Genomic DNA, 25,828 nt, shown 5'->3' with positions numbered 1-25,828 from the left:
GTCTAGGTTCTTGGGCCCTTCACTTGACCCATGTGGGATTTTTCTTCATCAAGTGTGGTTTCTTGCAACTCCATAATTTAAAAAACCTGGATTTTTCAGTTTGTAGGAAGAATAATGGCTCCCCAAAGATGTCCCCTCCTGATGCCTGAACCTGTAAATACATTGTCTTGTATGACAAAAGGGATTCTGCAGACTTGCTTGAGGTTGAGGACTGTGAGATGGGGAGATTACTGTGGATTTATTTTGCCCAATAAAGAAGAGTTCTTAAAAGTGGAAGAGTGAGTTCCCATTGTGGCTCAGTGGTAACAAACCTGACTAGTATCCATGAGGATATGGGTTTGATCCCTGGCCTCGCTCCGTGGGTTAAGGATCCGGCGTTGCCGAGAGCTGTGGTGTAGGTTGCAGATGCGGCTCAGATCCCGTATTGCTGGGGCTGTGGCGTAGGCCGGCGGCTGCAGCTCCAACTCCACCCCTAGCCTGAAAACCTCCATGTACTGCAGGCACTGCCCTGAAAAGAAACAAACAAAAATGTGAAAGAGGAAGGCAGAAGTCAGAGGGATGCTTCATGAGTACTCCCCCACCCCATCCCACTGTTGCTAGGTTTGAAGATGGATGAATGGGGCGTGAGCCAAGAAAGTGTGGGTGACTTCTAGAATCTGGGAATGACCCTCAGTTTTACAGATGGCAGGAGAGTGATGACCTCGGTCCTACAACTGCATGCAACTGGATTCTGTCAATTACCCAGATAAACAGGACACAGATTCTCCCCTAGAGCCTCCAGAAAGGAGTGTAGCCTGTCAACACCCTGATTTTAGTCTGATGAGACCCATGTTGGACTCCTGACTTACAGAACTCTAATGTAACAAATTTGCATCATCCTACGCCACCAAGTTCATGGTAATTTGTTAGAACAGCAACAGGAAACTAATATACGGAAGTTTCCCACTTGAATGGTTTGGCTGGTGTTACTCGCAGTCTATCAACTATAAGAATGATCAGGTATGCAAATGATATGAGGCGGTAGGCGGCAAGTTCTTAGCTATATGGGGGGGGAGAGGCAGCGACACTAAGGCATTCACGTGGCTGTGTTCACGTCACCCTTGGCCATGAAGGATTGAATTTGGGGAGGTGGTGGCAGTAACTCTGCAACAATGTGCCAGGGAGGCAATGTAGGGAAAGAGTCTCCATCCAGGGGGCCAGGTTCCTGAGCTTCCAGGTCCTCTGTTTGGCTTCCATTTGAAGCTTAGGCACGCCAAAGTCCTGCTCATCTTAACTGGAATATAGGATCTTTGTTTTAAAAACTCCCTGGGGAGTCATATCGAATAAATTTTATAGACAGATCACAGTAATTTTATTTATGGACTTACAATAGATGAATAATGCTTTACGATTTGCTCTTTGTAAGTTTCCAAAGGAAAATCTGAAATTTTTAAACGTTTTTCCTTTCTTTGCTCGCAACTCTTTTCAACAATGGAAATATTTTGTCTCCTAAGCGGGGCATGGAACTCAAATATATGACTCACCGGAAATGACGACCACCTCTTTGGTTGTCACAAATGGGAAGCGAGTTAGGCGAGCGCCCAAGAGAAACAGGCTGATCGGCAGGAAAATGTCAGGCTGATGGGGGCGTCGCTCTGTGGGAGCGCACGTGAGGCGGAGCAGGGTAATGAGGGGCAGAAAAGGTGAAGAAAATGTTAGTCCCTGAGTCATCGGACCCCTCGAAGAAAAAAAAAAAGTGCTGAGAGAAAAAAAGCAGACGATAACAATTTAAAAATCTCTAGCTTTTATTTACCAGGCTCCTTCCGTTCATCACTGTAGGTCCCTACTGGGAGCCCCGAAGGCCGATCTGGTCCAGGCTTTGATCTGTGTTTTACCTCTTGATTGTGAGTCCATGCCTGTCGAACCTGTCTACCCGGAGACGGCCAACCAGCAAAGTTCCTCCTCTGCTCTGGCTTTCCTATTACCCTTGACTTGTCCATTTCCTCTAGCATCTAAGAAAGAGGTGAAACTCTATTCAACCCCTTTCCCTGTGGGCATAAAAGCTCTCGTCAAAGGATTTGGCAAAGGAGAAAATTTCGACCATTGGTGGCCCTCGTCAGCCACGGGGAAAAATGGAAAAGGAAGCAGTCTTAGCCCCTGTGGCATATCACCATCACTCTGCACCCCTCTTTCCTGGTACCCAGCTCTTTCTCAGTGCCTTCATGCTCTTCTCTGCTGTACCGCCTTCCCACCCTGCTGTAGCTCACCTGCCCAAACTACTGGTAAGTGTCATTCTCAAGTAGCCCATATTGAATGTTGATTCTTCCCAGTACTTTTCTTTCCTTTTTTTTTTTTTTTTTTGCCACACCCACAGCATATGGAAGTTCCCAGGCTAGGGGCTGAATCAAGGAGCTACAGCTGCTGGCCTATGCCATAGCTGTGGCAGGATCCGAGCCATATCTGCAACCTACACCACAGCTCACGGCAACACTGGATCCTTAACCCACTGAGCAAGGCCAGGAATCAAAGCCACATCCTCATGGTTCTTAGTAGGACTTGTTTCCACTGCACCACAACGGGAATTCCCTTCCCAGTACTTTTCAGTATGGCCCAGTATGGCAGGTTTTTGGGAAACAATCAGAAGAATTCAGTCTATTGGAATTAATTCATACTAAGGTGTAAATGACTGGTCCCAGGAGCATTCAACAGACTCTCTGATTGGTGGGATATTAAGGTAGCATGAAGTTTATATTGAAGCACAGAGACTAAGAAGAGGCAATTCCAATTAGATTAGGGCATCAAGACACTAACTACTCTACACTAACCACTTGAGCACTCATTCAGTCCTGCTTTCAAGCAGAACTATGTTTTAATTATCCCAGAAAATAATCAGTACCCTGTCACCATTTAAAGAAAGTAGGCTCCTGGAGGCTACCAGGTATGTCTCACTGTGCAATTTTAGCTTCTAAATATACTCATTCTTTTTAATTGTATCTCAAGATACCACTATGGAAATAACCATTCTTTTGTAATTAAAAACAATTTGAAAATTTATAAGGTAATACCCCAGGTGGGTGAGAGTTTAGGAAAGTAGCACTCTCGTGTACTGCAAAGGGTGGTATAAATTGGCTCGTTTTCTGTAGGGCATTTTGGCAATCAAATTCATGAAATTTCTGAAGAAAATAGCTGAATACGTATGCAAAAATTTAGCCAGGAGGACTTATTGCAGCACTGTTTGTAATCATGAAAAATCGTACGCATTAAAATGTCCATCAAAAGGAAGCTTGTTATATAAATTAATGGTACATCCAGGCAGTGAACTGCTATGCAGCCATCACAAAATGGTATTATGGAGGTTCCCATTGTGGCTCAGCAGGTTAAGGACCTGACGTAGTCTCTCTAAGGATGTGGGTTTGAACCCTGGCCTCACTCAATGGGTTAAGGATCTGGCGTTGATGCAAGCTGCAACATAGTTCTCAGATGCGGCTTGGATACGGTGTTGCCGTGGCTGTGGTGCAGGCAGGCCGGCAGCTGCAACTCTGATTCCTCCCCTAGCCCGGGAACTTCCATATGCCGCAGGTGCCGCCGTAAAAAGGAAAAAACAAAAACAAACCAAAATGGTATTATGCAAAATTGTTTAATGATATAAAACAATGTTCAAGATATACTGTCATGAGAAAAATTGGGTTATAAATAGTTTACGTGATATGATCTTTCTTATTGTACATATAAATACATATATATACACACGTACATTTATATCTGTATATATATATGTAGACATACATCGACACATAGAGAAAAGTATATCTGTCAAAAGTTAATGTTATTTATCTTTGGGTGGTGAAATTATGGGTGGTTTTAATTTTCTTCTTTTTGTTTATCTGTGACTTCTGAAGTTTCTCCAATAAATGTATTATTTTTCATAGAGAAAAAAATAGAATTACTTTTCTTTAAGGAATCTGAGCATCATTCCCAAATAAATAACAGAGCCGTTTTTGTAGTTTATACACCCAGAGGCATCTGATCTAGTTTAACACATAAGAAAGAAGTGGCTTAATGAAAGGTATTAAGTCTGTGGAGTTCCTGTCATGGCTCAGTGGTAACGAACCCGGCTAGGATCCCTGAGGATACGGGTTCGATCCCTGGCCTCACTCAATGGGTTAAAGGATCTGGCATTGCTGTGAGCTGTGGTGCAAGTTCGCAGACGCTGCTCGGATCTGACGTTGCTGGGGCCGTGGCGTAGGCCGGCAGGTGTACCTCCAATTCGACCACTAGCCTGGGAATTTATATGCTGCACATGTGGCCCTAAAAAGCAAAAAATAAAATAAAGGTATTAAATCTGTGCTAATAGGTATAAAAAGAAGCATAGTTAATGGAAGTTTAATTTATGTAGATGTATTCATTTACTTTTATAAAGTCTAATGACTATTAGCCAACAATCAAAGTTCTTTTTTTTTTCTTTTTCTTTTTATGGTCGCACCTGCAGCATATGGAGGTTCCCAGGCTAGGTGTCGAATCAGAGCTGCAGCTGCCCGCCTACACCACAGCCACAGCAACACGGGATCTGAGACACATGTGCGACCTACACCACAGCTTCCAGCAATGCCACGTCCTTAACCTACTGAGCGAGGCCAGGGATCAAACCTGTATCCTCACAGAGATAATGTTGGGTCCTTAACCCACTGAGCCCCAACAGGAACTCCAACAACCAAATTTCTTAGTCTTTTTTTTTTTTTTTTAAATGGTGGCACCCACAGCGTGTTAAATTTCCCAGGCCAGGGATCGAATCTGAGCCATAGCTGTGGCAATGCTGGATCCTTTAACTGTGCCGGGCCTGGGATGCAACCTGTGCCTCTGTAGCAACCTGAGCTGCTGCAGTCAGATTCTTAACCCATTGCACCACAAGGGGAACTCCGTTAGTCATCATTTTTAGTTTACAGTGTACTAGGCCATTATATAACAAAACATATACAGCACTGTTACCCCATAAAACTTAACAGTTGGAAGAATTGCTTCACCAAAGGTAGGCGTTTGTGGAGAATTGAACGGAGAACTGATGTGGCTGTTGAAAATAATAGTAAATTAACATACTGCCCTCTTTTGGTAGCTGTTTGCAACTTATTTGACATTTGCTCCCATTAAAGATGTTAATCTCCTGCAAATTCATGCACGAACTAAACTAATTTTATTTATCGAAGTCTAATTGGTTTATAATGTTGTGTTCATTTCAGGTATACAGGAAAGTGGTTCGGTTTTCTATATATAAAGTGTGTGTATAGAATATAAAGATAGATATAGACATATATAAATGTGTATATAGAATATGTGAAATATTTTTTTCAGATTTTTCAGATTTTTTTCCATTATAGGTTACTATAAGATATAGAATAGAGTTCTCTGTGTTATATAGTAGGTTCTTATTGTTTACCTACAAAATAACTAATTTTAAATCACCTTTTTCCTCAACAGAGTATGCTGATAATTCCACTTTGTTACCACCATCTGGTAAGACTGTTATTAGATGACTTTGGGGGAATTTAAGGAAAATATCCTAAAAGTTCTCTATGCGGTGTCGGCTCCAGCAACATTGCTTTCTTCTTTGAAGCTTAATTAAATTCTGTCATTAAACCTATGCTTGAAAAATCAATAGCCAGCAGGCAGCAGGTCAGGCATATTGATCCCCCCACATTGCTGATCAAAAGTGGGGTCTAAACTGTGGGTTTTGGAGTTCCCGTCGTGGCTTAGCAGAAACGAATCTGACTAACATCCATGAGGACGCAGGTTCGATCCCTGGCCCCACTCAGTGGGTTAAGGATCCGGCGTTGCCATGAGCTCTGGTGTAGGTCGCAGCCGCGGCTTGGATCTGGTGTGGCTGTGGCTGTGGCGTAGCCCGGTGGCCACAGCTTTGATTTGACCTCTAGCCTGGGAATCTCCATATGCCATGGGTGTAGCCCTAAAAAGACAAAAAAAAAAAAATTTGTAGGTTTTCATTAAAGTAACTACTTCAGTTCTTGATGTTATTTTTAGCGTTCTAGTTCATAAGTCTCCTGAAGAGTATCAAGAATATAAACGTGCCAGAGTTCTTGTTGTGGCTCAGCAGGTTAAGGACCCAACATTGTCTCTCTGAGGCTGTGGGTTCGATCCCTGGCCCAGCTCAGTGGGTTAAGGATCCAGTGTTGCCATAAGCTGCAGCACAGGTCACAGTTGCAGCTCGGATCTGGTGTTGCCGGGGTGGTGATGTAAGCCTGCAGCTGCAGCTCTGATTCAAGCCATGGCCTGGGAACTTCCATTTACTGCAGGTGCGGCCATAACAATTTAAAACAAAAAACACAAACCTGCTGAATGTTTCTGTATTTGATGCAGCTGTTCTCTTAAATATACTCCCTCAGCACCCCACTGAATATTTCTTCCAAAGACTTCTAAAGGCTTAACTCATGAGAGTGGGAAGGCAAATCAATTGAAGAGAAATTTATAACTCGAATATGTCTTGGCAGGAGCCAGGAATAGAACCTGTTTTTGAGATTGCTCACTGTAATGAGACCTTAGGGATAAAGTGGTCCTGCCCCATCCCTTAGTTAATGACACAGTGATGCCTGGAGCAGCCGAGTAACTTAGTTAAGTTGACATGGCTTCTTGCCCCACATCACAGAGGCAGCATGTGGCTTCTCTGACTCCTCCTTCTCTTTCTTTCTGGAATATATATACCACATAGTACAGAACAAGCTTTTATGATAGTGAATCAACTTGCATTTGGTCCTTAGTTGCTTGAGAATGAGCTTCTGCTGTTTTTTGGTTTATTCGTTTGTTTGCTTTTTAAGGCTTCCCCTGTGACATATGGAAGTACCCAGGCTAGGGGTCGAATTGGAGCTGCAGCTGCCAGCCTACACCACAGCCACAGCAACTTGGGATCCAAGCCGCATCTGCTTCCTACACTGTAGCTCCAGGCAGTGCTGGATCTCTAACCCACTGAGCGAGGGCAGGGATCAAACCCACATCCTCATGGATCCTAGTCAGGTTTGTAACATGATGAGCCACAACGGGAACTCCGCTTCTGCCATTATTAATTAATTCACTTAAATAAAATTAGTAATCATCTCTATTACTGCTTGTACATATACTACATACCTGGGAGTCCTGCGACATATTATTCTGCTTCCAATCTTTACAATATAGGGATCATTATATTCATTTTGGAGATGAGGAAACTGAGGGTCAGAGAGGATAAAACTTGATCATGTTCACCCATTCTCTGGAGCCACACTACTTGTATTTGAATTTGGATACCGCCCTCTGGCTTCCATTGCTAGCTGTATGGCTTTGGGCACGTTCCTTCATCTTTCCGTGCCTCAGTTTCTTTATCTCTAAATTGGGGAGAATAGCAGTTCCGGTTTCATAGGGTGGTTATGAAGATGAAATGAGGTAACGCCTGTGCCTGGCGCAGAGTATACTCTCGGTAAATAGCGATCATGCTTATTATGTGTTATTAAGTAACGGGACTGAGATTCGAACCCAGGACGGCACATCTCCAAAGCCCAAGCTCTTTTTGCTAAGCCAGTGTGCCCCCTGGTCGTTAACCTTCTAGGGTAAAATGCACCAGTGTACTTTTCTTCTGCTGCAGTAGCCTTCTCAGACTTAATCGTGGTGATGAGCTTGCAAAACCCTGTTTGCCTGGGATGGAATCGGGAGTTTTGGAGGCACACACCGATGCCAGGCACAGCCCTGGGGCCCCAGGGGACAGCCAGTGAACATCCAGCACAGACAAGCAGCTGTGCCCACAGGCCTCTCTGGCTGGTGTCACCATTCATCACCCTTCAGAAACATGTGTAGTCATTCATTCCAGACCAGCTTGGGCCAATTGGATTGTTCTGCCCCACGAGCAGAGGATTCCATACCCACAGTTTGAATCTTATCGCCCAGGAACTGTCTTACTTCTCAAGAAATATCCTTGGTAATTTTTTCAAAATGTAGTAAGTGACAAAATTTGGAAGCAGTAATGCAGGACGGACAGGGCATGTGTGTTTGAGCCAGCGCATGAGTGGTCTAAAGCAGCCAGGCCAGCCAAGCGCCTCGACACACCCGCATGTAGTCTTTACCCGATGACTCTCAGGCTCCCGACTGCAAAGCTTGTTTTAGTTGTAAGACATTTGTTTGTCCTGTGTCTACAGAGAGGTCAAGCCATTGGATCTTTTTAATATTTCAGCATGCAAAATGTGTGCAGTAGTCTGGTCTTTTAGCGTAAGTGGAGTTATTCGGCAGGAAATTTACAGCCTGATTGATTGTCTTAATAGCCACCGTATTTTAAAATAACTCACCAGGAAATTGTGTTCGGTAGTACAATATCATGTGATAACAAGGTCTTTCCCCCCCCCCCCATGGCCATGCATGCGGCCTATGGAGGTTCCCAGGCTAGGGGTCAAATAGGAGCTGCAGCTGCCGGCCTACACCACAGCCACAGCACTGCGGGATCCGAGCCATGTTTGCAACCTACACCACGGCTCACGGCAGTGCCGGATCCTTAACCCACTGAGCAAAGCCAGGGATCGAACCCATATCCTCATGGATACTAGTTGGGTTTGTTAACCACTGAGCCACAGTGGGAACTCCTGCAATGTTATTTTTTTAAAGGCTAAATTCACTAGGAGAAGAGTTACCAGGTGTCATTATAAACAGAGTGGAGCCAAGATGCCAACATGTTTCATAATGGTAGTTTGACAAATTATTCAAGTAAAAAATGTCTTCTAGAACTCTCTTGAAGACTTTTGAAGGTAGTGTCTCTCTATTTTGTTGGGGTTCCTAAACTTATTTCCATAATATTCCATAGGTCAGAGTAGGCTTTTGTGGTCATGAGTCTCATGTCCTTTATCTGTAAAATGAAACAATTATACCCATTTCATCTCTTGGGTACTCTCTCTATGATTTTCTGATTAAATGTATACTCACTGCGTGATGATGGGACCTGCAGATTTAACTGCATATTGGTCTAATAGCATGTTTTCTACTTTTCATAATGATATCTCAGAAGTTCTAACTCTTTAATAGTCAACACATAATTGCTTCAAAGCATTAATTGGACATTTTTTTCTTTCTCCTGCAGCTGAATCATCTCTTGTTGGTTTTGTCCCCTACTCCAATGGTACTCCAGGCAAGATTTTGAAAAAATTTAAAACCGTATTTGCTCCAATTTGCTAAGTTTTTGACTTCATATCTTTGTGTTGTCTTTCTTTTCTCGGGACAAAAGAGGTTGAAAGTACAAGCCTAAACGGTAAGAATTTTTCTGAAGCAAGTGAAAAGTGATAACCCTTAATATGAATATAAGTATAATGAATGGCATTGAAGGTTTCCTTATTCAAGTGACAAGCAAGAACAGAAAAATCCCTTAAACTGTCAACCCTGGAGAGCAACCTACGTTTTCTGGTTAAATGATAAAATTCTTCTTATCGCGGAGAGAGGACAAGCTCCCACCAGTCTAACTGTTCAGTGGAAGGGGAGAAATAGCGATGACATTTGCAGGGTCGTATTTCACTTGCTCTTCAACACACTTTATAGGCCAGATTGTTTAAATGTGAAAAGCACATCCAGTGACTTTAGTATGATGCGGCCTGGCTTTAGAGGCACAGAGTGTTCAAAGACAGCCTTTTTAGAGATGATTTTATCAATTTTTAAGTAGTATGAAGTGAAAAAAAAATCTGGCTTCATCATGGTAGGCAAAAGGGCAAAAAATGGGGCTCTATTGGAGGGAGGGAGGCAGGGCAGCACATCCTGTTCCCTTTCTCTGTGGGTAGACAGCCTTCCAGCTTATGGCAGTCAAACCCCAACACTTTTCACAATCTCTTAGTTAAGATGACCTCTCACCGTGTTGTCGGTGGTTAAGAAGCTAAAAAACATAAATGCAGCTCATGCTGATCAAAACCGGTTGAAATTCACATTTGGTCCAATGGGAAGGGCCAGCATTATCATCTTTATGGGCAATTACTTTTTATAGTGAAAGAACATCTTCAAAATTGCTGTGGCAGTAGGTTTTGGATCCCATTTATGTGGATGTTTTGTTTTGTTTTGTTTTTTAATGTGTGATAATGTAATACGTGCCTTTTTTTCTCCCCTAAAGTTTCACCTAGAATAATAAATTCGGGGAAGGATTTTCATTTAAAGAAATACCAGGAGGGGAGATTTTAAATTGGATTTTAGGTGAAACAAGATCAAAATGTGATTTACCTAAAAGGTAGTTGAATCTCATGTTCAAGAGCTCCAAATTTAAACTAGAATTTCTTAAAATTTGCTTTGCAAGAGTATACCATTACTTACAAATCCATTAAGCATCCACAGGGCTGTGTATTACAGTTAGCACTCAACTGTGGAAAGGTCATACCTCTTAGGGACTTTTATTATAATAGGAAAAAGGGGGACAAAATATTAAATGACATACATGAGTTATTTAAGCCTACTAATTATAAGAGTGTTGCTTTGTTTGAGACCTAAAACTTGTTTTCAGGAAGCACATTCTTAAATGAATGAATACTTGCTCAAGCATTGTCTCCGGGGATTGGGGAATGGATAGCGTGGTGAAGGGATGGGTCGCAAATACATTCGCAAATACAAATACGTTGGCTTTTGCGAGACTCTAACTTCTCCAGGATTTGGGAGAATAGTGAAATGTTTAAGGAGCCTCAAAAGATGCGTGTATTCGTTAATCAGGCCAAAAGTTAGGCTAATTTTTATGCTTTTATTTCAGATGCTACTTCAAGTGTATTATCTACTTTGAACAAAACAGGTAATGTCAAGTCATTATATGAACATCATTGCTTGTGCTGGATGGTTGCTTGGGTTCCTCACTTGTGTGGTCTTCTGGGTTGGTTAGTAAAAGTTTTCTCCTCACCCATTTCCGATGCCTTCAACTTTTGATTTATTCCTTGTTTTACTTTGGCATTGAACTATAATTCTGGTGTCATCACACTCCTGAACGTCCAAACTCTTACGGTTATAGCACTCCATCTAAAATAACATTTACTGTTTCTTTTGATTGTCATAGTGATACAGCTTAGCTCATAAAAATGAGGAATATAGAAAAATGCAGTGAAGAAAATTGTAGGCATCTTTAATGTTACTCTGCTAAGACGTTACTGTTAATGATTGGCTATATGTCCATTCAGTGTTACATATACAGACACAGTCTGTGTGTGTATATATATAACAAAACCAGTCACGCTTTACATACATTTTTATATCTTGCCCTTTTGACTTCATATTAAAGTATAAGTATTTTCCACCATCCCTTCCTATTAATGACTTGATAATATTCCATTGTGTACTGCACGTTGAACATTTGTTCGTGCTTTTTTACTAAAAATTGTTGCAATGAGCATCCTTGGCCAACATCTTTGCATGCATCCCTGATTTCTGTAGAATGCGTTTCCAGGATTGGACTTAATGAGTCAGCATTGTGAGCATTTTTAGGCCTTTGATCCCTACTGCCCAGTGATCTTCTAGAAAGCTTGTGTCCAGCAACATTCCTGCCAGCAGTGGCTGAGAATGTCATTATAACTGTACCTTGGCCCAGAACTGAGACCATGTCATGTATGAGGCGATCGTCCTCTCAATTCCTTTCGGTTCCATTTTGCATTTTTTATTATCAGTGAGGCTGACCATTTTTTCCCAAAAGCGCTTTTTTTTTTTTAATTGAGACAGAAGTTCCTGTCACAGTTGTGTTTTGTTTGCCCTGGAAAGGAAAGTATCAGGGCAAACAAAGTGGTATATTTAAAGGACTCTTAATAATAATGCACCATGCTCTCAGCCTTTATAACCACCACTGATCATTTCCCACGGCTCAGCCACATGTTGAAACCGCAGCTCTTCAAGCACATATAAAGAAATCAGATTTCTGAAAGTGTCCGTATAACATCATCATTCTCAAGTGCTTCTCCAAGATCTCAGCTTTGTGTTTTCTTCAGAATTTGGCACTTGCCCTGGGAGACCGACCTTTGCGAATCTGTGCCCTGAACACAGTCTTTTCTAACTGCCTTATAGCAAGGATTTCTGAAACTGGTTCTCCATGATCCGGGAAATGAGCCATGGGTTCTGTCCCCAGCATGTGTTGGGAAGCTCTTTCTAAGGTTTGCTTCCTCAATATTTGCCTGTGAGTCGTTGACTTTGAACAGTTCTGTCCTGGTTCTGCGTGAGCTTGTTCAGTATGACTGTAGTTAGATATTCCCAGCCTGTCTGAGAATAATTTTCTCTCTCAATAATATGTTGTTATTATTATATTACCTCCTGAATAAAAGAGCAGGATACTTTCCTGATGTTCGAGTATGGTAGCAATGTTTTAGATCCTGTGTTTACTGTTTCCATTGAATTTTATTCTGATTCAGTTGCTCTTTACAACCTATCACCTGAAGATCCTGATAGTGACTCAATTCTGCATATTTGAAGTATAAGTCCACATTCATTAGGCTAGCAGCAGTGCATGGCAACTGCAGTAGAATCCTGTAAGCAGTCGGGTGTGTAACAGGCCTGATCTAACCGGGTACATATGGGAATCCAAGCCCCAGACCCACCCTCTGCCAGTATATGATCTGAGTATGACATTCTCATTCATTCTGCTGCCGAGATGACCAGTCTTAAAGGTGTCAACAGTATGATTTTTTTTTTTTTTTAGTACTTCACTAAAATGATACTCATGGCAAACTGTTTTTAAAAACAAGCAACAATTCTGCTCTAATATTTCAATTGCTTCTTTGCAGAAAAAACTAAAATCACTATAGTAAAAACCTTCAATGCATCAGGTATGACTTATTATCATTATCGAGACTGTTTTTTTATAACTAAAGTAAAATACAACAAATGGCTGGTGTTTATGTTTTCTTTCTTTCTCCCTCCCCCCTTTTAAAAATGCAATCTGTTCTTAATGAATGGATTTTTATGCACTGGGTACCTGAAATTGTACTAAACGTTTGGAGTTATGTAATAACGATCAGACACAATGCCCACCCTCTGGAATCTTCTAGTCTGTGGGGAGAGACGAGGCAAACAAACAGATAACTAACATGAACACGTGTGCAGATAAGTGCAATGATTACCCAAGTATTTCTGACACGGTTAAGAGACACGGGAGATAGAAGGGCTGGTGCTAATGAGGCTCAGTGAGATGCAATTTGTGAGGGAACGATTCTTAGAGGAGTGAATCTCAAACTCTTTTTTTTTTTTTTTTTGGTCTTTTTCCCATTTCTTGGGCCGCTCCCACGGCGTATGGAGGTTCCCAGGCTAGGGGTCGAATCGGAGCTGTAGGCACCAGCCTACGCCAGAGTCACAGCAACTCGGGATCCGAGCTGCGTCTGCAACCTACACCACAGCTCACGGCAGCGCTGGATCCTCAACCCACTGAGCAAGGCCAGGGGTCGAACCCGCAACCTCATGGTTCCTAGTCGGATTCGTTAACCACTGCGCCACCACGGGAACTCCTCAAACTCTTTTTTAATCAAAAAAGGGATGTAGTTTTACGTACCTATTACAGGATTAAGGACACACGGTCTGCTTAAGAAAGGCTTCCGGTTGATTTAAAGCAGGGCTTGGCAAGCTGTGGCCTGTGGGCCAAATATGCCCACCACCTATTCTTGTAAACAAAGTTTAAATGGGACACTGCCACGCCCAGTTGTTTACACCTTGTCCATGGCTACTTTTCTGCCACAGTGAAGAGTTGAGTAGCTGCAGCAGAGACTGACACATTTAGGCCTTTAAAGCCAAAGTTTTCTCACTTAGGATTTAAAGAATGACCTGTGGCCATGTACTTGGGGGAGATTACGGCTAACCGCCCTACAAAGAAAAAAAAAAACCCGCTCAGTATGAATGAGTAGCAAAAGACACACCTCCCTGGAAATGAAGGTGCCACTAAAATTTAGAGACAGAGGAGTTCCCTTGTGGAGCAGTGGGTTAAGGATCCAGTGTTGACACTGCAGTGGCTCAGGGTGCTGCTGTGGCATGAGTTTGATCCCTGGCCCAGGAACTTTCATATGCTGCAGGCGCAGCCAAAAAAAAAAATTTAGAGAAAAGATGGGAGATGCTAGAATGAAAAGCTTAGGGAGCAATAGACCAATGGTTGTCAAGAACATTTAAAGCATTACTACCCACCATATGTATGTTCCATAGTATTTGCATAGTGTATGTTTCTGGTGAGTTATATCCATAAGCAAGTATATTTAAAATGAAATCTTAAAGAGTTCCTGCTGTGGCTCAGTGGGTTAAGAATCCAACTGCAGTAGCTTGGGTCGCTGTGGAGGTGCGGGTTCCATCCCTAATCCGGCACAGTGGGTTAAAGGATCTGACGTTGCCATAGCTGTGGCTTAGCTTCAATCCCTGGCCTAGGAACTTCCATACGCCACAGGGGCAGCCATCCAAACAAAACAAAACCTTTCTCCTTTGGCGTGGGTAGCATTGCTGTGGAATGATAGAGAAATCTGTATGTCAGGTGACTTTGGGCAGCTGAATTCCGTTTGCTCGGAGAATCAAAACTCAGCTGAAGCCTGATGCCTGCACACCAAATGTGAACTAAATCATCCTGGCAGAAACCATATCACAGGCACTAACTCAATTTGTAATTTTAGTTTGTGTCCACACCGGTTCCCTTAGGAAAGAATTAAGCACTCACAACGTGCGGTGGAAATAAAATTACATACGCAGGCCTTGCATATATAATTCTGACCAAACCAGACCTAACGAGGACGGCCAACTACTTCTTCCCATGACAACATTTTCCCCTTGGCAGTTTGCTAAATACATTATTAGCATCCGTCCCTCACAGGTATTGTAGATTTCTTATACTTCATCAAAAGGATGACATCAAGGAAGGACAGATTCTCAGAGGAGTATCTGAGCTCTTTTTAAATCAAGGAAGAGATGTACCTTTCCTTTCACCAAAGGAGAAGGTATTTCTAAAGGTAATGCGTATGAGGTTTTTCGTTCTCACATGGCTTATTTCAGCTCCCATCGTCTCTGCCTCCTTTGTACACCTCTGTGCGCTGTTGTACTGGCCATCCCTCCATTTTTTTCCTCACTATAACTTTTCATTTACTGGCCATTATCACCCACTAGATTGTAAGCTAGGCGAGGGCAGAGTCTGTATCTGGAACCTCCCAAAGCCCATCGAAGATGGTAGGGGCTCAGCTAACCACTTCTGAATTTTGTAGTTTTGGCCCATGTGAAATGACATCATAACATTGATGCTATTTCATACATACACTTGCGTAAGGAGCTAAGATCAGCATTAATGTTCAAGGACTCCCCTGCCCAGGAAAAGAAGGAGGATTTATGAGTAAGGGCTATTTCATTTGAAGTCTCTGTGCTGGGGAGTTCCTGTCGTGGCTCAGCGGTAATGAACCCAGCTAGGATCCGTGAGGATGTGGGTTCGATCCCTGGCCTCGCCCAGCGGGTTAAATATCCAAAGTTGCCGTGAGCTGTGGTGTAGGTCGCAGACTCAGCTAGGATCCCGCATTGCTGTGGCTGTGGTGTAGGCTGGAAGCTGTAGCTCTGACTCAACCCCCTAGCCTGGGAACTTCCATATGCCACGGTTGCGGCCCTAAAAAGCCTAAATAAATAAATAAATAAATAAAGTCTCTATACTCAGTTGTAGTCATGCTGTTCTTTTTATAAGTGGACAGAAATTTTAGGGAGGAGTAGGCAGTCAGACACTGACATACTAAAGAATAGTTGAGTCCTGTTCCATAGCTGGACTACTAAGAAATGAAAACTCTCATTCCTTTAGTTTTTGTGGAATCCATCTAGCCAGTTGTACCTGGCACATGATATTTTTGGGGCACGTTTGCTACTTGAATTTGTGAATTCTCTTAACAATATATTATGTAAGTACAGGTGTTAACATGCTTAACCCTCTGGGTTGTGTTTTATTTGCAGGTGTCAAACCCCAGAGAAATAACTGCAATTTGTCATCTATTTGCAATGACTCAGGTTAGTTCTTGGGTACATTATGCATTACCAGATAAATTAGCTCCATAGAGAAATGGTTTGTTTTCCTGCTATTGAGTATGTGATGTGTGTCCCTCTGATTCATAACACCTGGCTACTAAGAGTCTCAAATGAAAACCAAAGCAAATTTTAGATCTGGCTGAAAGTGAGAGAATGGGTTAACTTCTTTGGTATGAGAACATGGAGCTCTACACCAAATATTTTTCACCATCGCTTTAAATCCATAGCTAATACCCTTAGAGTTGATTCATGAACATAATTAATAATGAACTTAATTATGGAAAGCCACTTCTTGTATGTAAATCCTTCGAGCTTTTCCATAGGACCTTAAGTATTATGACTTAGAAACGGAATGCTGTCTTTTGCCAAAAATAAAGCAAACCACTAGAATGTTGAAAACTTCACGTACACCTAGTTTAACGGGACGCTAATTCCAGCAGTGTCCGCAGTGTATTTTGCCATCTCTAAGGCTGTCCACTATTTTTAAAAATTAAGATGGAAATCTCTTGAGAACATGCTGTTTTTGAAAGAAGAATATTTTCCCTTCTGCCATGGGCCAGAAGGAATGAAACAACCGCTTTTCTCACGTTGGTTTGGCTCTCTGAGCTCCCTCCCTTATTAAAACCAATGAAAGCCGATGTGAAAAGCAGAAACACACGGTGCGGCAGGTCAGAACTGGATCCTGCAGGGGAGGAGAGAACAGGAAGGTAATCACGTATCTTAAAATATTAAAGTCTTAGTGTGGCTCCATTGCTGTAACAAAGCCAGTCATTTTAGGAGTGTTTTCCTTTCATTCTGTTCCTTTTAGCAGTTTAGTCATTTGTTTGAGGAACTTAAACAATTTCAAGTAAAGTAAGTTAAGGTTGGATAGTTTAGAAAACAAGAAAACTTTGTATCGAAAGACTGTGCCACAAACACTTTCTGTTGGTGTAAATGAGAGATTTACTGACATGAGCTTCCTGCCGATAGTATGTTCCAGGTAGACGTAGAAGGAGCATAGCGGCTGGCTTTGATTAAAGGCGAACCAACTGTGTGGGATCCATTTCCCTTTCATACACTGTGTCACTCTCTTGTCTCCTCCCACCTCCTCTCTTACACCCTTCTCTTGAGTGACTTTGCCATCATTGCATTATTTTCATGCTTCATCTATGTTTCGGCCTGGTGACTAATGTCTGGCTTAGTGTTATGTCTGCATGACGTTTGATAACTCTTTGAAAATTGAACATTTAGTCAAAAAACCGGGTCATCTTGAATAGCAGATGCCAGGAAGCTGGTTGGAGTAATGTTTTCCCCAGTTCAGCTACTGAATTGACCATTTGTTTTAGTGTCTGGTGAAAACAACCTCTTCAGGGGACCAACTCTTTTGGCACCAGAAATTCCACGTTATCCTGCCAGAAACGAGAAACCTTCACTTCTTGCAGGTTCCACCTTGGGTTCATTAAGGGAACTGGAGGCTGATGCGGAACCTGGGAGCGGAGCAGATATTTAGGCTGAGGGTCAAATGGTGGGGGATTCGTGGCTGCCCCGACACCACTGTGCATCCGGCACGGTTCTGAACCTCGGCCTGTGCTTAGGAAGACTCAAGGATGAACTCGGAGAATGGAGGGGTGAGGGAGAAAAATTGTGGCTGTCAGCACACACACAGGCACTAAATGTAGTTTTTAAAAGCCACCGTTTTTGCCAAAATGGACAAGTAAATTCTTTGCCTATACCAAGCATCTTTACTTTTAATAATGACCTAGGGCATTAATTGAAATTTCAGTGTCAATGCGCAGAGCTTGAGATTCTCAATAGAAAAGTTGCTAAAATAAATACGTCACGAGTTCCCCAGCGTGGCTCAGTGGTTAACGAAGCTGACTAGCATCCTTGAGGACACAGGTTCGATCCCTGGCCTCGCTCAGTGGGTTAAGGATTGGGCATTGCCGTGGGCTGTGGTGTAGGTCGCAGACGCAGCTCGGATCTGGTGTTGCTGTGGCTGTGGTGTAGGCTGGCAGCTATAGCTCTGATTCGACCCCTAGCCTGGGAACCTCCATATGCCACGGGTGTGGCCCTAAAAAGCAAAAAAAAAAAAAAAGATAAGTCCTGTTTATCTCTGGTGTAGTGGCGTTGTCAGCCATCTTAAGTGGCAGTGGACCATTGGGGACTTAGGTGGCTATGGAACTCAGCTCTGCTTTGGAGCACAATCAAAGATGAGACAGGGAGGCCTTCCACCCTCCTGCCCCCGGAGTTGGCATGCTTCTGTACAGAGTCCAAATCATAGGCTGCCCCATGTTTTTGTAGGTAGTTTTATTGGAACAGCCATGCCATTTATTTATGTATTGTCTAGGGCTGCTCTCATCCCACAAAGTTGAGCAGTTTCGACAGAGAACATATAGCCCACAAAACCTCAAATATTTGCTCTCCGATCTCTTAGCAAAAAAATTGGCTGAGCCCTGTTCTAGTGTATATGCTACCCTTGCCCTTCTGTTCAAGAGGCCACTTTTTGTCTCTGTAGATTATGAAGTGTGCACAGTGGCCCTCGGAGTCTCTATTTTCTTTGTTTCCAGATAGAGCCAAAGCCCCTCCAAGCATACCCTGCAGGAAATTGGGTTCAGTATTTCCCAAGGCGAGCATTTTCAGGACAGGGTTTTCCGGCATTTCTGGGACAAAAACCACAATGAGATGTTCAACTGAAGAAGGGATTTGCCCTGCATGCCACTCAAGTTTCCAAGCAAAATCTCAACTTTGTTCCTAGGAAAGATAGTGCATTTGGTAGCTGTATTTTACAAAGAAAAAGAAAATGTCCGTTCAGGTCTTTTGCCCATTTTGCATGATAATGTGTGAAAATAGAATGTGTACATGTATGTGTAACTGGGTCACCATGCTGTACGGTAGAAAAAAGAATTTGTATTGGGGAAATAACGATTCAAAATAATAATAACAATAAAATTCACCCTTAAAATTAAAAAAAAAAGAAAATGGCAAGGAATAAATAGACTTCCATAAGGCTGCTTAACTGCTGAGAAATACTTGCTCCTCGCTCCTGTATTTACACAACTGCAACCATAACAGCTCAAAAAGATTTTCGACGGTAGAGCTACCATTCCTGCAGTTAACATCTTAAAGGGAAACAAAGTCCTGATGAGAAGCATGTAGGGATAAAGTTTCCTGACAAGGAGACAGGGTTTTTCTTTTTCTGCATGCTTTTTGTACATTCTATAAAATGTATAGATGATATTTTCTGAAAATTATATTGATCATCGTTTCTCATAGAAAAGAAAATGTGAATAACAAAGAATTGGATGAAACTGTTTTAAAGTCATGTGATAATCTTTTTCTGTGTTGTATCAATCCTGAAACTCTAAGAATGCAATCTTAAATTTCTTTTTGAACATTTCTTTTTAGCATTTTTTAGAGGTGAGATAATGTTTCAGTATGACGAAGAAATCAATGTTACCCAGGTAGGTTTTAAAGATTTTTTAATTGCAATTTAAAAAAATGAGTTTTCGTATATTCAAAGATTTGCCTAAGGTTCAATTTATTTGTGGTTTTTGGCATATTTATGATCAGATTTAAACAAAGTGTGTTGTTAAAATACTAGCTTTGTCGAGAGGGCTTGACCTCGTGATAATCATGGTAATTTGTTAAAAATCATATTTTAGTCTTCACTAGGTTTGCTGGTGAATGTTGGAATTCTATTACCAGTAAAAATTTAAAATTATATTAAGAACTCCTAGCAATATGAAATATAATATATTGAATCTAAAAATAGTCTTCTCAGAGTTCTCCTGGGTTAGGGATCCTGTGTTGTCACTGCAGCAGCTTGGGTCAGTGCTGCGGCATGGGTTCAGTCCCTGGCTCAGGAACTTCCACATGCCGTGGGTGTGGCTGAAAAAAAAAATAGTCTTCTCCATCTGATTCTGTTCACTCTCTGGGGGATTCAGACACAGTCGTATCAGCCTTCCCATAACCTAGACTGGTTCAGAGGATGCCAGCTAAAATAAATGTGGTTTGTTCATTCAGTGAATATTTCCTGAGCACCTTCTATGTGCCAAGCAATGAGCTAGGTGCTAGAAATGCTGTGATGGTTGCTACTAAGTGTCCCTTTTTACATTGGGATCTTTTACATAAATTCGGGACCGTTCACACAGAGAGCTTCTCGGGGAACCCTTGGAATAAACAAAAGACAGAAATTGGCACATCAGACTTGGTTTAGAATTTTTTTTTTTTTTTTTTGGTCTGTACGTGTGGCACATGAAAATTCCTGGACCAAGGATCGAACCTACTCCACAACAGTGACCCGAGCTGCTGCAGTGACAATGCCAGGTCCTTAACCTGCTACACCACAAGGGAACTCCCAGAATATTTTTTCAAGAAAATAGAAAAACAAAAACTGACTCAACCAATATGGATTTGATCATTTGCTAGGCAATATTCCATGCAGTTAGGAATCCATCTTTGGCGTGTAGGTTTTTGGGTGGCCAACAAAAACTGAAGAATGACTTCTTGTTAGAAAGTGTTATTATAAAGCAAAACAATGTATGTTGTATTCTTAATGATTTTTTTGCTTCTAACAGAAACAAATTATGGCTAATGGCACCTTAACTGGAATCCTGTCTTTAGGTGAAATGAAGTGAGTAATCTGCTGTTTGATTTAAAACTTTAAACATCAACTAGGGAAAGATACTTGTTGAGCTATCTTTGGGAAACCAAAAGTAGGAAAGAGACGGACCAAGAGGTTATAAAGAATTAGTTCTTGAGATCTTTGCAGACTAACCATAGTCACCTGTAATCAGTTAATGCCACCATGATGCTGTTGTCTTTGATGCTGTGGAATCACGTATGTCACCAAACCAGATTCATTTTGCCCCATGTGCATGCGGCAAGCCAAAACACTGCGAAGCAGCAAAGAGAGGGTTTATTCCCGAGGCAGCCACCTGAGGAGAATAATCCTCAGATCTGCCTCCCCAAAGACTAGGGGCTTGGGGTATTTATGGGAGTGTGCGGAGCATGGAGAAAGGTGATGGGGAAAAGGTATGGTGATCTTCCCTCTGCGCAGGTGTAACTAGGCGATGGGCCTGCACATTGCAAAATGGGGGCGCTTAGCACGGTCTGAGGGTGGAGTTTTCAGCCCTCTGACATTCGCGCAGGCCCAGTTGGAGGGCGACGGGGTCCAGTCTTCACCAGCTGAGCTGGAACTAGACACAGTTGACTCCAAGTTTCTGAAAAGAACAAGCCAGGCAAACATCTTCCTCTTTAGGCTCAGTGCTGCTTGGAGGACATGCACGTCTTAAAAGGACTTTGATTAATGAAGGCAGGTTGCAGGCGAAATGGATTTGACTCATAATTACCCACGGGTTCAAGAGCTCCATGTGAACTGGTGTTTGAGTTTTAATATGATTTGGTAGCCAGCAAGTCTGCAGGAAGAGTTCAGGGTAGGACCCCGTGTATACCATTTATTCATGCTTTTACGAGGCATCCGTCATTCACAAGTCAGAGAAAGGTCGTTGTCAAGTAGACGTCAGCTGACAAGGACAAGCACAGACAGTGAGCAAGGCATTGCAAGTAAGTGCTTCCTTCTAGTTAGACAGTAGGTCAAAATGTCAGCCAACTGTAAGTCTTACCTTGACTGTCACTGGGAGGGGAAGGCTAAGCCTTCGCCTTCGTGCAGGGAAGCAGCATCAGCGATGAAATTCATCTCCTCTCAGCTCTGCTCTTCTCTCTCCAAAGAGATTTTCGTAAACTTTTGAACCAAATCCAGAAGTCTGGGGAGTACCTTTGTTGACACTGAAGAGAAGAATCTTGCCGAGGTCGAAACAAAGCTCTTCTAAGAGGCATCCTTTGCATTAGCATTTTGACCTGCCTGCTTCTGATGCTTCGGCAACGCCGAGGTCTGGAGAAGAACAGCGTCATTCCACCTGCTGGATATCAAACATGTGTAGGGCTTTTCTGAGGTTAGAGTGGCAAAAAGTTCGACTAGTGAGGACTGGAATGGGCAGAATATGGGTCATATGCCTTATGCCTGTATTTTGACCTCCTGATGAAAAACCTAGCTTTTTCTAACTATTCAAAGTACGTATGTGAAATTTAAAAAAAAACCCTGAAGGTATTAATGTCCTCAAAGGGATTTTAAACTTCAGATTGGGAATAATGGTGATAGGAAGCATGTTTTTAACCTCATAAATTTATAAAAAAACACAACTTCGCTTACTTGTACTTCATTTTAGTTGCTAGACTTGAAATATAGATGAGTTCATTTAAAGCCATCAGGAATCTGTTGAGCACCTACTATGTGCTGGGCCTTGGGGGTACACATCGGGAGAAGCCCAACTCTGAGACAAAACACTGGGTCTAGAGCAGTGGTTCTCAACCCCGGCTGCATAGTAAAATCACCTGGGGAGCACACGCCATGCCATTTAAACCAGTACTTAGGGCCTGAGTCACAGCTTCCCAGCTGGTTCCAAGATGAGGCCACTTTTGAGATCCAGGAGTCTAGCGTCTGATAGGAAAGAAGCAGGCAGCAAACAAATGATAACTATACAGGATGGTCCCTACAGTGAAGGTGACATGTACAAGGTATGAAAGAATGTTCTAAGTGTCTGAATGTAGAGTAGGCAGAAGGGTTAGACATGCTTGGGCCAGGGAACCCCCCAGAAAGAAGGTGGCTTCTGAGCACAGTTATGCTATAGCGGCTCCTGCCAGCTCAAAAAGCTAGCTGGTTACTGTTGCCACCATCCATCTCTCCAGACCCTCCCTGGAGCCAGGAACTATTGCCAAGTCCTCAGAGCGGGGTTTCTCAGCCTCAGCACTGCTCTCCGTTCAGGGCCTGATCGTTCTTTGTCGTGTGGGGCTATGCTGAGCATTGCCGGATGTGTGACAGATCTCTGGCCTCGACCCTGCCCCTAATTGTGACAATCAGAAATGTCTCCAGGGAGTTCCTGTCGTGGCGCAGTGGTTAACGAACCCGACTAGGAACCATGAGGTTGCGGGTTCGGTCCCTGCCCTTGCTCAGTGGGTTAACGATCCGGCGTTGCCGTGAGCTGTGGTGTGGGTCGCAGACGTGGCTCGGATCCCGCGTTGCTGTGGCTCTGGTGTAGGCCGGTGGCTCCAGCTCCGATTCGACCCCTAGCCTGGGAACCTCCATATGCCGTGGGAGCGGCCCAAGAAATAGCAAAAAGACAAAAAAAAAAAAAAAGAAATGTCTCCAGATACTGTCAGAGTCCCCCAGAGGGCAGAGTCACCCTCCGTTCAGAATAGCTACCTTAGAGTGAATTCTTTCAATTTCTTTCATCCTAAGTTCAGGTGAAGCTCTGCCACACCGAAGAAATAAAACTATTGTTGGAGTGGGGCTGGAGGAGAGGAAGGAATGAGGGCGATTCCTCAAGAGGAGCTGTGAGAGGGGAAGGCAGGCCAGGTCCGTCGGAGAGGGAATGAGGAAGAACCCAGGGGCTGAGGGCCCCCGGGGTGAGTGGCTGGCTCCTCTCACATTTTGCCTTCGGCCAGCCTTTCCTCTGGCCCGTTGCCTGAAGAAGCTGCCTGGGGGTTGTGGTAGCCTACTGACTAATGAGATTGTTCACCCATAATTTATATCTTGCTGTTGGCTAGAACTGATAGAGCTTCTGTCTGGTTAGTTTCCCTTGTCATATAAATAATTGATTTTTTCCACATAAGGACTCTCTTATTATACCCGGTGTTTCTTCAAAGTGAATGCTGCAAGCAATAAATACCATATGCTTAGTTTAATTGCTAAAAATCTAACTTGTTTTGAATTTAACATCACCAGTGATCTCCGTGTCACTTTCTCATTTTATTAACAGACGATCAGAACTCAACAAAACCCTGCAAACCCTGAGTGAGGTAATCCTAGTACATCCTGCACTTGTCTATAATTATTGTTATTATTTGAGGGAGAGCACGGAGCTCTTTATTCCTAAGGAGATGTGTATTCAAATTACCCTAAATCTGTCATGGAAGAGAATGAACGGGCTAGTTCCATTACTCCAAAAATCAGCACTAAACTCAATGGATGCACATTACAAGGGTATAGATTTTCCTTCATGTAAAACCAAGTTTCTTAAAACCAGGGCTTCAGGTGAATGAGCTCCCTGGTGTGGTAGAGAGCTCCCTGGCAGTGGAGGTATTCAAGTGGAGCATGTATGGCCTGAATAGCTTCGATGGTATGTCAGTCATCTGATAGGAATGTGAGTCGGATGATTTCTAGGGTTCTTGTGCTTCTAAGATTCTGTGATGCTACGGTTCGTCCTGGGGCATCTTGCCTGACACTTTCAACTGTCAAAGTAACATACATATTTTTTGTTTCAGACTTATTTTATAGTATGTGCTACAGCAGAGGCCCAAAGGTCAGTCATTTTTAATACTTTTATACATATCATTATTTCTCTACTCATGAGAAAGTATTGAGGAGTCTTCGGGTGCACATTCAAAGGCGTTCCTCTAAAATAAATACGCGGTAATGACATTTGGTTATATAATTTTTAGTTCTTCCAAACACGTTTCACTGTCAGATCCATCCTTTCATTTCTTTATGAAGCACAGGGGCGTGCGTGGTGTTGGGCCATTTGCCTCTGATTCTGTGAAGCTAAGGATCATTGGTGTCTTTAGCCCAACAGGCCACCATGTAGGACCTACAACTGGCTCCCAGTGGTCCAGTCAGGGTGAAGGCCACACAGAGAAGAAGAAACATAATATGAAGCTTGGGAGGAGAGAGGGAAAGAGAAGATTGGAAAGAAAGTAAAAAGTCTGTGCAAGGGCGAATCAGAGATGGCCCTACGATTATTCAAGGGTGCACAGATTATCATTTGAAATTATGTCCACTGGCTATCCTGGCTGCATAAGCCAGTGGCTCTTAGGTCAGTAATCTCACTACATGAATCTTGAGCATTCCATGAGCGTAAAAGTCCTAGAAGATAACAGGTTCTACTCATCAAATGATTCGTGGGTACCAATAGTGGCAAGTCTTCCATGAAATTGTAGAGCAGATCCCTATCCACTCTATGTATTTAGTTATTTCACTTACCTCTTTTCATTATTGACAACATTAATATTTTGTTCCCTTAAACCCAGACTAAAGTAAAAAACAGAATGTCTTAAATTCCTAGTTGTCCGATGATCTAGATTGAATTGCCAGAGAGATTTTGAATTTACGAGACCTTGATATTCATCTAGGCTAGTATGTGAAAGGGCTCTCTTGATGGAAACCCACATGCTTCCAGACACCAGGCAAGTAGCCGGCTGGGGGTTAAGGCTCTAGATGGCAGGATGCTTGTCTTTGCAACCAGATTTCACCCCTGATGTTCATTATGCCAGCCGGCAAAATGAATCAGCAGCTGCGTGTGGTCAGAGGGTCTCTGGTTTGCAACCCCTATGAATGTAAACCTCTATAAATACCTTGTCATAGAAGATCTTTGGGGTAAAAGTTCAGGCCATGGTAGTGGCTGTTTACAAGCGTATCAGGGTGACATTGCAAGTTCACAGTGTCAGTGTCCCCTTTGCTCACTCTAAATTTTAAAAAGCAATTACAAGTATGTAGGTAGATTTCCAGTTTGGTAACACTCTGGTTGTATGTATTTCTCTTCACAGCACATTAAATTGTACATTCACAGTAAAACTGAATAAGACAATGAACATATGTGCTGTGATGGTTGCTTTGCCAACAGTAAAGATTCAACCATTGGGTAAGTTGTCTCTGTCTTTATTGCTGTGTTTGTTTTCACATGACTTTTTTTCTTTTTTTCCCCATATGACTTTGATGGGTTCTTTTTAAAATTGAAAGTACAGTGAATACATTTACATATATTACGGCTCTATGTTTTGACTCTTTTGTCCTTGGGCAGTTTTTCGGGAGCTCTAAAAGGTGAATTTTTTTTTTTTCTGCTTT

General features: G+C 42.6%; 1 protein-coding gene across 1 annotated transcript in view; it reads left to right on the top strand.

Moving 5' to 3' along the window:
• ADGRG2 (adhesion G protein-coupled receptor G2) overlaps positions 1-25,828 on the top strand; it is a 151,262-nt gene that overhangs the window by 95,974 nt on the left and 29,460 nt on the right. Inside the window, exons 4-14 of the mRNA XM_047765342.1 lie at positions 5,452-5,487; positions 9,077-9,115; positions 9,221-9,244; positions 10,712-10,750; positions 12,717-12,758; positions 15,880-15,933; positions 19,336-19,391; positions 20,508-20,563; positions 23,748-23,787; positions 24,253-24,290; positions 25,531-25,625. Of these exons, the coding sequence (XP_047621298.1) occupies positions 5,452-5,487; positions 9,077-9,115; positions 9,221-9,244; positions 10,712-10,750; positions 12,717-12,758; positions 15,880-15,933; positions 19,336-19,391; positions 20,508-20,563; positions 23,748-23,787; positions 24,253-24,290; positions 25,531-25,625 (519 nt within the window). The remainder of the gene's footprint in view (positions 1-5,451; positions 5,488-9,076; positions 9,116-9,220; positions 9,245-10,711; positions 10,751-12,716; positions 12,759-15,879; positions 15,934-19,335; positions 19,392-20,507; positions 20,564-23,747; positions 23,788-24,252; positions 24,291-25,530; positions 25,626-25,828) is intronic.

This window comes from Phacochoerus africanus, chromosome X (genome assembly GCF_016906955.1).
Source record: "Phacochoerus africanus isolate WHEZ1 chromosome X, ROS_Pafr_v1, whole genome shotgun sequence".
NCBI lineage: Eukaryota > Metazoa > Chordata > Mammalia > Artiodactyla > Suidae > Phacochoerus > Phacochoerus africanus.
This window is presented reverse-complemented; position numbering and strand designations above follow the sequence as displayed.